Raw genomic sequence first — 13,816 nt, forward strand, 5'->3', positions numbered from 1 at the left:
ATTAAATCCCCCACCCTCCCGAACCCCCCCAAATGCCTTAAATTACCTGGGGGTCCAGCGGCGGTCCGGAACGGCCTCCTGCAATTGAATCGTGTTGTCTTCAGCCGGCGCCATTCTGCGCCGCCATTTTGCAAAATGGCGGCGCAAAATGGCGGCGGCCATAGACCAACACGATTTGACTGCAGGAGGTCGTTCCGGACCCCCGCTGGACTTTTGGCAAGTCTTGTGGGGGTCAGGAGGCCCCCCAAGCTGGCCAAAAGTCCCTGGGGGTCCAGCGGGGGTCCGGGAGCGATCTCCTGCCGCGAATCGTTTTCCGTACGGAAAATGGCGCCGGCAGGAGATCGACTACAGGGGGTTCCGGACCCCGGCTTGCCAAAAGTCCAGCGGGGGTCCGGAACGACCTCCTGCAGTCGAATCGTGTTGGTCTATGGCCGCCGCCATTTTGCGCCGGCTGAAGACAACACGATTCAATTGCAGGAGGCCGTTCCGGACCGCTGCTGGACCCCCAGGTAATTTAAGGCATTTGGGGGGGGGGTTTGGGAGGGTGGGGGATTTAATTTAAAGGGTCGGGGGTGGGTTTTAGGGGGTTTTAGTGTGCCGGTTTTCCTGCCCTCCCCCTTCCCCCGATTTAGCTACGGACCGCCGCTGGACCCCCAGGTAATTTAAGGCATTGTGGGGGGTTCGGGAGGGTGGGGGATTTAATTTAAAGGGTCGGGGGTGGGTTTTAGGGGGTTTTAGTGTGCCGGTTCACGATTTTAACGATTTTCACGATACTCTAAACACCCAAACGGCGACGATACGATTCCCTCCCCCTCCCAGCCGAAATCGATCGTTAAGACGATCGAGGACACGATTCACATCTCTATTTGAAAATATCTTTTAGAGATAATAAAATATTCAAATGCATTTAGCCTGCTAACTTGGAAATTAGCCAGTTAAATAAATATTTGGACACATATCTGTCTAAATTGTAGCCACCTAATAAGTTAGGAGGGTAGAATTTAGCCAGATACATTAGGAGCATTCCAGAGGCGTAACTGGGATATTCAGAGTTAGCTGGATGACATAGATGGCTAAATATGGTTGGGCCAAATAGCTATCCTAAAGTTAGCCAACTATAGTTAATCTGCTAACATTAAAATAGCTGGCTATATTCAATAGTGTGACTACACTATTGAATATATCAAAGTTAGCCAGATAAGTTTATCCGGCTAACTTTGCTATCTGGACTGTGTGTGAATATGGACTTCATAGTGCCCATCTTAGAGATCAAATCAGAGATCTCCCAGGCTTTCTATAGGTCAGCGACCATCTCAGAAGCTCTCATTTAGAGATCTCCTACAGAATGTTTGTTCAGATGAAGTAAGATATCACTATAGTCCATATTTTTGCAGTTTGAAATAAAAATGGAACATTTAGTTCTGCAAAATGGTCACCTATGATTTTTAGTATACCTAGAAATGCTGGGCCGGATTTTATAAAGTTGCGCAAGCGCGTACTTTTGTTCGCACACCAGGCGCGAACAAAAGTATGCTGGATTTTATAAGATACGCGTGTAGCCACGCGTATCTTATAAAATCCGGGGTCGGCGTGCGCAAGTTGCACATTTGTGCAACTTGCGCACGTCGAGCCCGGCGCGCACTGCCTGTTCCCTCCGAGGCCGCTCCGAAATCGGAGCGGCCTCAGAGGGAACTTTCTTTCCACCCTCCGCACCTTCCCCTCCCTTCCCCTACCTAACCCACCCCCCCCCCCGGCCCTATCCAAACCCCCCCCTACCTTTGTTGGCAGATTTACGCCTGCTTTCAGCAGGCGTAAATCTGCGCGCGCCAGCGGGCTGCTGGCACGCCATCACCCGTCCCAGGGGCTGGTCCGGAGGCCTCGACCACGCCCCCGGACTGGCACCATGCCCCTGGTCCTGCCCGAACTGCCCCCTGACCCCGGACATGCCCCAGACACGCCCCTCCCCCGCCCCTTTTACGAAGCCCCGGAACTTACGCGTGTCCCGGGGCTTGCGCGAGCTGCCAAGCCTATGCAAAATAGGCTCGGCGCGTGCAGGGGGGTTTGGGGTAGGTTTTCGGGGGGGTACGCACATATCTTACGCTCGTACCCCTTTGAAAATCTACCCCTTAGGATTTATGGATATTTTGATCATGGTCATAGCTTAGAGCATAAGAACATAAGATATGCCATACTGGGTCAGACCAAGAGTCCATCAAGTCCAGAATCCTGTTTCCAACAGTGGCCAATCCAGGCCATAAGGACCTGGCAAGATCCCAAAGAGTAAATAGAGCCCATGCTGCTAACACCCAGGGATAAATAGTGATGAAAGTCAAAATTAATATATTTTATCTTGAATTTTGTTAAAAGTTAGCTTAATGACAAACTTTCTGCAACTATTTAGATTATAAGGCTGCAGGAATACATAGAATTTGAGGCAATCTCCCAAGATGCTAGACAGATCACAAAACATCTGCCCATTTTCGTGGCTACTTAACCTACTTGAGCTCTTGTTTTACCCTTAGTTTCCCAGTGCAAACATATAGATAGATTGTGGCCTCATAATTTAAACCAACTTTTACTTCCTGATTACATTGCATAAAATGTACTTTAAGATACAGTAAATAATTAAAAATAAAATATTGGTAAGTACCATGGCTGTTTTGTTTTACAATGTAATATTTATTAAGTTTCAAAAATTAATAATACATAATTCAAAACAAGAAAATACATTTCATTTCATAAATCATATTCTACTCTGTAATATGAGGGGCCAAGAAGAAACAGCAACTAATAAAAAAGAGAAACAGCAAAAGACCTGCAGTATGCTAATATTTATATAATTACTAGATCCCAAGCTTATTAACAGTTAGTCATTGGGTGACTTATCCTGAAGAAAAGTCCCTAAATGAGTCAGGTCATAAAAAACAAATTTATTCCCCTGATGAACTATAACACATTTTGAAGGAAACTTAGAAAGAGGCCCCCAAAGCCAAAAAATTGTTGCTTATACTGTAAAAACAACTTCCATCTGGCTTGGGTCTCCATAGAGACATCGAGGAAAATTTGGACTTTTTGACCACAGAAAAATTCATTCTAATTTTTAAAGTATTGAGAAAGTACCAAATCTTTATCTGATTCACCAGTAAATGTCACAATAAGTGTAGCTCTGGTCTTAATATTGTCATTAGAGCTCTGAAGAAACCCTGAGAAATCTGAGCTATCAAATGGAAATAGAACATCTGTGACACTCTTCAGCCTGGAGAAGAGACAGCTGAGGCTGAGATACGATAAAGGTCTATAAAATAATGAGCAGAATGGAACGAGTAAACCTTAATCAGTTGTTTACTCTTTCGAAAAGTACAAAGACCAGGGGACACACAATAAAGTTACTAGGTAATACATTTAAAACTAATAAGAGAAAATATTTTTTTGCTCAACACATAATTAAGTTCTGGAATTTGTTGCCAGAGGATGTGGTGAAAACCATTAGTGTAGCTGCATTTAAAAAAAGGTTTGGACTAGTTCCTACAGGAAAAGTGCATAAACCATTAAGGTTGAGTTGCAGACATCCACTTCTTATCTCTAGGATAAGCAGAATGGTATCTTTTTACCCTTTGGGATCCTGCCAGGTACTTGTGACCTGAATTGGCCACTGTTGGAAACAGGATACTGGGCTTGATAGACCTTTGTTCTGATCCAGTTTAGCAAGTCTTAATTTCTTATGTTCTTACCTCATTAGTATTCTTCTTCGTTAATGGAACATAATAACATTTAGATACATGAAATTCCTTCTCATCTGAAAACTGAAAGTCCTCAATTGCATATTTCTTTTAATAATTCCTGTGGTGAGAGTCTGGGGGAAATTTAACAATCGTAAATTCTTAGTTCTTAACATGTTTTCCAAAGCTTTACACTTCTGATGTAAAAAGGAATCCTCTTTGGTAATGGACAAAGCATTCAATTGTAACGAGGACGTAGCATCAGACGTGGTGGCCACCTGAGCTCCAGTTCGCCTCCACGTTAGATAATTCAGATTCTATGCCTGAGGAGAAAGCACAGTACTGATTGATCATTTATACCAGAGATGTTTCAGTGCGAGTCACTATATTCTCCATATATCTCTGAGAGTTATGCCCTCAGATTCAGAAAGTTCTCCAATCCCAAATCTTCCCAAATTAAGTGGAGGAACCGCAGCAGGCACTAACAGCACCAACAGGCAGAGCTTGTTGAATATCTTGTGCTTGAAACGCACCCAACAGGAGCCTCGTTCATGCCTCAAGGTGGGGGTAGGATTTTTTTTTTTATCATGAACCACAGGGGACTGGGAAATAGCAACAGATGATTCACAATTTCCTCCCTCTCTAAATCCAGAAGGGAGGGTTCCCCCTGCTACCCCCCCCCCCCCTTTTAGGGCTAATTTGGGGAAGATCTCCAACCCTCAATGAACCATCCCTCAAATAACAGACTGGTTGAACAGGAAGAGATCTAGCGTCTGAGCTCAGGGAAACCTCCAATGCCTCCGAATTGAAATCACCTACACCAAGGACATTGGGCTGAAGCCACACGCCAACGGCTGCCCACCGTGGGACACCGACATTTAAAGGCCCGGGTTGCAGTGTCACAGTGGCAGCTCCTCCTCCAGCGGCCCTTCCTCCAATCAGCGCCACCAGTAATGAATCACCGGGACAGTGTCTGCAGACCTTGAAAAGCCCCCCCCCCCCCCCCCCCCGGTACCATGGCTGTGTAAAAATTTGACTTAGTTTATATTGTCATTTGAACATTTTTTTCTGAAGCAAATTGGAAAAATGTTTCTGTAGTTTACAGTCAAAGTCGTCTTGGCACTTAAACAGTGAGCCTTTAAATGTTTCCTTAATAAGCTTTTTGATAACACTAGTTAAAAGAACTGAAACACAGATTGCATCTGGAAACAAAGGAGGCAGACATTGAAAATATATTGCAAACAAGAGTCCCTGGAGCTAAGTGAACAGATTTAAAAAATTATAGCTGACAGGAAAAGAGAAAACTCATTCTATTCAGCTTAATTAATCCAAATAAAGTATCAAACTCTATTAAATTATAATATATTAGATTTGCATAATGAAATATTGCTGATGAGATTATAGAAGTGTAAGCTTTCCTAAGGATGTTATAATTGTGAAATCAAAGATCTCTATATCCTGTGAAATTGGTTTCATTTAAGGTTATTTTTCTCAAGACAGCATTGTGTAACCTTTTTTATACCTAGCAGTTTCCTCCTCCTTCTTTAAATTTCCTTAAGGGTGGATTGTGTTTCAAAACTGGCCCTGATGTTAGGGAAGGAATCTCTCCTTCTTCCCCCCCCCCCCCCCCCAGGGATTATGGGAATGCTGTGAGAGTGAAGCTGCTTGTATTTGGTGTGGAGAGTCGTTGTTTAATGAGGTAGATAAACTAAATGTTTATGAAAGTCAGCCAGACAAAACCCATCTGGCTTATTTACAAGCGATACTCAGCAGCACGGATACATTTACTGAATATCCCGTCAAAAATCGCTACTTAGCTGGATAAGTCATAGCTAGCTAAGCCAGACCTGCGCTGGTCTAGCATCCGATTAACTTACTGGATAAGTTAGATGGATAAATAGCGTTGCCATGATCTTCCCACAGATTACTAGCAAAAGGCAACTGAATTGCTTTCTTTTCCTAGGATAAGCTAGATTATTTGGGATGGTAGTAATTTTCATTTATAGAGTAATATAGCACAGCCCAAGACTAAATGAACATGGAGAGTGAATACCATGCTAACTCTGGAGATGATATTCCCTCCCCCTCTCCCCCACCTCAGTTTAAAGATGCCCTCAGACATTTTTTATGAATATAATAGACGTATAATATAATGAACCTAGAATATAATAAACCTAGATCATTCCTTAATACTACATTACTGTTAGTTATAATGTCTTCCTTCTAAAGATGAGCCTTAATTGATATCTCTATAGAGCTAACAAATGTTTAAAAGATGCAAATTTTGGGACAACTAACATCCCTTTGTTAAGCAATATCTGCTTTATACTTTCTAACATAACAAATGTCTCTGCCTAGCACACAATCTTTAATGGTGTTTCTTTATTTTAGGAATGACCGTATTGAGGGCTGGCACTCCACCTTCCGCCAGGTTGCAGAGCGAATGCAGAAGCTCCAGGAGATGCAGAAAGCCTTAATCCTCAATCCTGCAGTGGGGGTATGCGGCTCAAACTCAGAAGTTTTGATCGTCCCTTAATAGACCTAATGTATAATCAAATGTAGTAAGTGTTTTTCTCACAGACACAAGATGGGAAGATCTCTTTAGGATATCAGGCCCTTTGGCTTTTATCAACTGAGTTCCCAGGTTCTTCTATGCAGTCCCAGCTCAGAAATGACCCATGCACTAAAATATGAAAGATTACCAATACCTAAATTATAATAAGCTAGGCAGAAGTATCAGGTTGGGTGAGCAGTTTAATCCACTGTATTCAAGTCATAAACTTCCCTGGAGGCATCAGTGTCAATCCCACTTCTGGCAAATTTAAACTTTAGGTGGGGGCTGGAAGGATCAAAGTGGGAATTTGTGAGCGTAGTTTTCTAAAAGCAAAAATTATCTAAAAAGCTTGTTTAAAAATTCCTCCTCCCATCTCAATGTGGGTAAAGGCTCACGTGCTATTTACAGTACAGGAAAAGAAGATGGAGTTAGCTTGGATGAGTGGAAGTATATGTGGGCATCTGCTTCAAAGTATGCACACGGTACTCACATTCCCACCTGGCCTGAAAAATTCCTTGGAGAGTTTCTCTTTGAAAATGATCTTGTAGGCCTGCGCGTATATGTACTGCACTGTATATGAGTCACGGATAAAACATTGATCAGTCCATCCAATTGTGCATGCACTTTATGCCCTAAACTTCTCTGGTCAAGCCAAGGATACACAATAGGCAAGTTTCCATATTCCTTCTGCTTTGCTGTGAGGTTAGAGGTGGCCACTAGGCAGAGGCCAACTAAACAATGCTAAATTAACAAAATGATCTCCTAAGCTAGCCCCCATACAATGATCGCCATGATCTCCATCAGTCTGAATTGGTCTTCTTAGTTCTTAATGCCATGCCATAAACAACATGTTTTAGGACCACTTGGTTAGAAGAGGATGATAAATTATGCCTTCCATCACTAATGAAGTAATAAAAAGACTTAAGTTCAACTATTTTGTGGTCACCAAAGCAGGAAAGGGAGTTCAAAGATGAACCTTTGGCTCCAGATGACTTCATGAACATTGAGACACAGTTTTCTCCATTCTCATACAGGATTTGTTAGTAGTATTAGTATTTTCATTTTTTAATTTTTTTTTATAAACACAGTATTTGAGAAAAGAAACATAAAATTAGATATCATTCATTCAGGGTCGATATGACACACACACTCATTGGTTTCTTTGTGGGGTAGATTTTAAGAGGCGCGCGAACAGCCTACTTTTGCTTGCGCTCCAGGCGCAAACAAAAGTACGCTGGATTTTAGTAGATACGCGCGTAGTCGCGCGTATCTACTAAAATCCTGGATCGGCGCGCGCAAGGCTATCGATTTTGTATAGCCTGCGCGCGCCGAGCCGCGCTGCCTCCCCCCGTTCCCTCCAAGGCCGCTCCGAAATCGGAGCGGCCTTGGAGGGAACTTTCCTTTGCCCTCCCCTCACCTTCCCCTCCCTTCCCCTACCTAACCCACCCCGCCCGGCCCTGTCTACACCCCCCCCTTACCTTTGTCGGGGGATTTACGCCTCCCGGAGGGAGACGTAAATCCCCGCGCGCCAGCGGGCCTGCTGCGCGCCGGGCCGCGACCTGGGGGCGGGTACGGAGGGCGCGGCCACGCCCCCGGGCCGTAGCCACGCCCCGTACCCGCCCCCAAAACGCTGCCGACACGCCCCCGGAACGCCGCGGCGACCGGGCCCGCCCCCCGACACGCCCCCGACACGCCCCCCTCCGAGAACCCCGGGACTTACGCGAGTCCCGGGGCTCTGCGCGCGCCGGGAGGCCTATGTAAAATAGGCTTCCCGGCGCGCAGGGCCCTGCTCGCGTAAATCCGCCCGGTTTTGGGCGGATTTACGCGAGCAGGGCTCTGAAAATCCGCCCCTGTGTGTTTAAGAAACCAAACTAACATCTATTAGTTCATCTTTCAGGTCCTATCACACTTGCTCATGCTCCACCTCCCCAACAAGGTGGCTGAGATGGTCTGAGTGGCCAAGTGGTCTAAGGTGCCAGACTCCATTGCTCCTTCTTCCCTGTGCTGGGTGTCCTGGTCTCCCAATGGAGATGTGGGTTTAAATCCCACTTCTGACATCCTCATCCTTTAATTTAATACCTCAGACTTAATCTTCCAATACATTTTGTGGGATATACTTAGTTTTTGGGTACTTGCTGGGTACTTGTAGCCTGGATTGGCCACTGTTGGAAACAGGATGCTGGGCTTGATGGACCCTTGGTCTGACCCAGTATGGCAATTTCTTATGTTCTTATGTAGTTGATTAAATTGATTAATGCTCATGTGGCTTCTTACTTAAAGCTCAATAACTAAAAATACAAGATAGAGCACAACGTTATAAAAACAGATAGAGATAGTGGCAGGTCCCTGTTCATTTTTGTATAAGTGCCGTAGTGTAGTCCAGAATATGCCCTTTGCAGATGGGCTCTAATCTTGCAGAGCATGCTTGTGCTATGTGCCACGGACTGGTATATGCACTCACTCTGCTGAGCATTTGCTATACCTTGCCAGGGGCATCTACTAGGTATGTGCATCATGCTTTTTTCTGCAGGAGATCAGGAAATTATGCTATCCATGCCACAGGAATAACCTCCTTACAATTGCTCTGGGCCAGATAGTTGCTGCTGAGTTGATAGATAGTGCCTGAGGTTCCCCAGCTTTAGTTTTCCAGGGTTGCTGTTGCTTTCGCTTGTTGCTGATGTGTTGCAAACTGCTTTTCTCTGTATTGAATCAGCCGGAGGGGATCAGTGGTTCCTCACGGATGAAAGGTGGAAGTGCCACAAAGATCCTTCTGGAGACCTTGTTCCTGGTGGCACACAAAGCTGACTGCAATGTGGAGGTTACAGAGAAGTAAGTCTGAGGGTGACTAATCTGGAAAGCATGGCTAGGGTTTTTATTATTATTAGGATAGGGTGTTTATCTGAGATATCTACTAATACGAGACAATGCCACTTAGCTATGAGATGACAAATATACATTGTGCTAATCTGTGAAATCTGTAATCATTTAGAGAATCAAAAACCTGATAGATTGTTCCCAGTCAAAGAAACCCAGTCATCTGAATTTAACAGAAGCTACAATAAATTAACCAGAACATGACTTCTATCTAGTAGAATCCCTCTTGATTTTGAAATTTAAACTAGTTTACCTCGAAGCTTTCCCCCTAGAAAAATCATAAGAATGAATTCCCTGCTGTAATTTGGCACACTGTTCAGACCAATGAGATCATCCTGGCCAGTCTGATTTTCAGACTATCTGCAATAAGTGTGCAGAAGAAAAATTTGTATGTGCCACCACCACTGCATGCAAATATATCTCATGCATATTTACTGTGGATATCCTGAAAACCAGATAGACTGGGTGATGCCCAAGGAGGGCATTGAGTATCCCTGTTTTAGATTACATTTTGTTTTCTACTTTTGTAAAACAAGAAAGTATTACAGTTCCACTTAATGGTATGTGTTGCGCCGGGAGGTGGACCCTTGGCCTAGTGCAGGATTGGTAGGCTCCCTGGTCAGACCCAGAGAGCACCTGCTACCAGGAGGCAGAGCACAGGAGGAGACAGAGGCTAGCTGGAGCTTCACCACTAGCAACCCGGGGTTCCCTTGGCTTTAGCCTTTGGTTACCCGGGCTGCCTGGTCTTAGGTGGGCCTTGCAGAATCTCCTTGAGAGAAAGTTCTGGGGTGTGCCCACCACGATCAAGGGTACGCGGACGATGTTCAGGCTTGGAGTCCGAGGTGCTAGAGCAGGCCCGAAAACAGTCTCTGAATGTATGGCAAGGATCAAGGCCAGAGTCAAGGTAGCGTAGTCAGCCAAAGCAGGGGTCAATACCAATGGTCAGTCCGTGGATAGTCAGCCAAAGCAGAGGTCAAGTTTCAATGGTCAGTCCGTGGATAGTCAGCCAAAGCAGAGGTCAGGTTCCAGACAGCGGTCAGATGTGGTCAGTGGTCAGGCAGAGGTCAGTTCCAGGCAGCATGGAGACATGGTTGAGGAAACAGGCAAAGGTCAAATCCAGGGGGTGATCAAGCATAGTCAAGAACAGGCAGAGGTCGGTACCGAGAAGACAGTCTGAGAGGTACTACCTGGGGAGACGCTGGAACAGAAAGACTCCTCAACAGGACTGGAACGAGACTGGAACAGGATTGGAACAAGACTAGAATGAGACTGGACCAAAGACTGGAAACGCAAAGGCAAAGTTGATATCACAATGTGATCGACCCGATTGCCAAGGCAAGGAAGTGCAGGCAGGCACTTCCTCTTATACAGCATTCAATCAGGGCGCGCCGCAGAGCTGGCACCCTCCACTGGCCCTTTAAGGGACTGGGTGCTCCACACGCGCGTGCCTAGGGGCGGGGCCGACGCCATGGAGGACGCCTCACCTCGCTGTGAGGCCTGGCTGGAGGTGGAAGGCCCGGCGACCGCCGCCACAGAACGCCGAAGCCTGGCTGTACTCGCTGCTGCAGCTGGGGAGGACGCCCCAGGACCTGTGGAGGACTTAGTGAGGTGAGCAGGCCCGGGCTCAGGCCAAGCACGGACGGGACGTGCAACAGTATGCACATGCCATAACGTGAAAACTCTTCCATAGGAATATGGGGGGTAGAACAAGGAAGTGTCTTAATCTTCTGCTCAAATGTATTGAAATAACAGAATATTTAGGAGCAGGAAAGTGGGAAAGAATAGTACATTTTTGGTTCATATAGAATAAATGTGGTTGACTTTATAGTTATTTCATTTTTATGGTAACACAACAAGTAGGCAGAGGGTTGGAGGCAGTGGGTATAACTCCTGGCAAATCTTGCACATCTGACTCACATGAGAAGGCTGCCTCCCTGCTGAATATAAAATTGAAACAAAGCCACTACAACATGCCGGACATCTGTTATTGGATTCTTTGCTAATTGCTATATATATATATATATATATATATATTTTTTTTTTTTTATTTATTTTTTTTTTTTTAATTGTTTTTTCATCCTTATTTTTTACGCTTTCACTCTCCCTCCCTTGGGTGACAAGTGCTCTCGCAGGCCAGCAGAACTAGAGTTTTCAAGATCAGACAGGCCTCCTTCTTCAGACGCCATCATATGTTTGTGCCACAACAATGTTGTCGTTTCTGAATTTACTGAAGAAAAGTAGAGAAAGCTGCCACCCCCCACCACCCCTAAATCTAACAGCTGATTACAAACATTGCTGTGTTGCATTATAGTGGACTTGATGTAGTGCTGATCAACAAGTTAGCCTGCTTGTTACTGGAAATGTAAATGGATTATGGTAACGGTCTTGTATATTTTCCTGCAAAAAAGGGCTAATTTCTGTTGTGGAAAATTGCTTTGCTCTGGTGCTGATACCAATCTTGTCACGTACAAGAGTTCAGACAAAGCAGGACATGGTTTATACAGTAATTTAAAGAAGTCAGGTAGGTACACTGGTCGCAGATAGAAAGCAGTCTGTCCTAAATAGTTTTAACCTCCCATGGCAGATGGTGTTAGAATATCAGATACCAGTATAGAGCGTACTAGGTAGAGCAATATGGGGTAATGGGAGATGACATGGGTGAGGAGATGTTTTAGTGGTATTTTTTTTAGATGGGAGATTGGTTAGACACCTACAATGGGCAGTTACTGATGACAATATCTTGAGTTAGTTTAAGGTCTCCATCAGACGATAGAGCCTTCGAGTGAAATATGAATATAGCCAGGTTTCCCAAAGGGTCACTTTCTCAGACTTGCGGAGCCTTGGGGCAACTCCTCCAAGGTGAGGAAAAGTCTCTCCTGGACCATGGGCTGGGGGCAGCAGGGTCAAACTGAGCCGGGCACACTTGCCACTCATTCCAATAAAATCAAATGTCCACGCCAGAATTCATGCTCCAAAACAAAAAAAAAGAAGGATTTTATTACAAAAATTCTTTAGCAGATCATCAACAAAACCAGTAGTACAGTAGAAAAAAATGTAACTTTTTTAAACACTACACTTCAAAGATCCCAGAAAACTACAATCCACTTATTACTCCACTTTTCGGCCTATAAAGCCCTACTCAATTTCTTAGTACTCTGCTTCATGTGCTGATCATCTCAGGGAAAGATTATTTTGTCTTTTGGCAATGAAATCTCTCCAAACCCCATGGCAAATTCCAATTGGCCAGTTTCTCTCCTGGTCCTGCAAGCTCTCACCACAGCTTTTTTTCTCAAATCTCCCGTCTCAGTTCTCAGACATTCAGCTTTTCTTCGCCCTCAGACACTGGGAGAGTATCCCCACCTGCTTCTCTCACCCTGTAATCCCCTGGAAGGGGGTAACAGCTACATCCTCCTAGTTGATCTGAGACTCTGGACAAGCCCCAGCTCTGCTGTGAACCAGGGTTATATATCTTATGCTAAACCATGCCCAATTGTACCAGGCTGTTAGTAAAGATGCCTGTCACACCCTATGCCCTCAGAATGAAGCTCTTTCACTGGAACCTACCCCAAAATCACCATGTCACAGATTTAGTAAACTTCCCTTAGGGGGAACACATCCTTTCCTAAATACCCTCTATACTCTTATGTGGCACATAGGGGCCACATGAAGGTAGAAAGAGCACAGAGCTGCTTTAGCATTGTACAGAATTTACTCCAGAGGATGCATGGGAATAGTCAGGAAACAAAGGGAGTGCAGAGCTGCTAAAGTAGTTCTCCCATATTACTCTGGGGAAGGAAGAACCAAGTAATGGTCTTACAATGACACTGAATATGCAAGAGCAACTATTGACAATAACTCTTGAGGAAGCTACATGTGTTACGATTCTGCCCGCGGCTAGGCCGCGAGTAGCCTCTCACTCTTCTCTTACCTCCCTGCTGCCCGCCTGCCTTGTTGCCGCACTCTCCATGCAGCAGTAGCTGTCCGCCTGCTTCCCCGCTGCCACTTACTGCAGCTAATGAGGAAGGACGCCGCCACCATTGCCCTGCCTTTGCGGCAGGAGCCGCTGACGTCCTTCTCCTTCCATGTGGCCAGGAGGCCGCCGATGCCACTCCTCCATGGCCCGGAGGCCGCCCTGAAGCCTTCTTTCTTCGCGGCATGGAGTCGCTCTCACCAGGACCCTCCTGCGGCAGGAGCCGCCAACCAGCTTCCTCTTCTGCGGCCAGGAGGCCTCCCTGGAGCTCCTCTTTGCGGCCCGGAGCCCTCCAACACCTCAGGCCTCCTTTCTCCTCTTCACATCATGGCTGCTGTCCCTGGTCCTTCCTCCTTAGGCGTGGGGCTGCGCCTCTCTTCAGGATTTAAAGGGCCAGTCCCTCTAGCTCCTCTTCGTGATGTCATCTTGGGTGTTCCTCTTCAGCCCTACAAAAGGGCTTAGCCTTCAGTTCCTCTTCACCTTTGCAAGGAGTCAGTCATGGAGTCGGCCTGCTCCAGCTCTTCAGTCCAGGAGTCCCTGATGTCCAGCTCTGCTTCTTCAAGGCATTCTGTTCTTCGTGGGAATTCCCTTGTCTTCCTCTATGGTTCCTGATCCTTGTCTTCATCTTTGTTCCATGTCCTGGTCTCTCGTCGGATCCCGTGTCCTATCCATTGATGTCTCTGTCCGATGTCTTCGTCC

At 45.6% G+C, this 13,816-nt stretch overlaps 1 protein-coding gene across 2 annotated transcripts in view; it reads left to right on the forward strand.

The window, feature by feature from the left end:
- The window catches only part of GCKR (glucokinase regulator), a 142,080-nt gene that overhangs the window by 77,041 nt on the left and 51,223 nt on the right, over nucleotides 1-13,816 (forward strand). For both annotated transcript variants that reach the window (XM_029596365.1, XM_029596364.1), the window contains exons 9-10: nucleotides 6,111-6,216; nucleotides 8,987-9,102. In XM_029596365.1, coding sequence (XP_029452225.1) covers nucleotides 6,111-6,216; nucleotides 8,987-9,102 — 222 coding nt within the window. The remainder of the gene's footprint in view (nucleotides 1-6,110; nucleotides 6,217-8,986; nucleotides 9,103-13,816) is intronic.

Source organism: Rhinatrema bivittatum, chromosome 3 (genome assembly GCF_901001135.1).
Source record: "Rhinatrema bivittatum chromosome 3, aRhiBiv1.1, whole genome shotgun sequence".
Taxonomy (NCBI): domain Eukaryota; kingdom Metazoa; phylum Chordata; class Amphibia; order Gymnophiona; family Rhinatrematidae; genus Rhinatrema; species Rhinatrema bivittatum.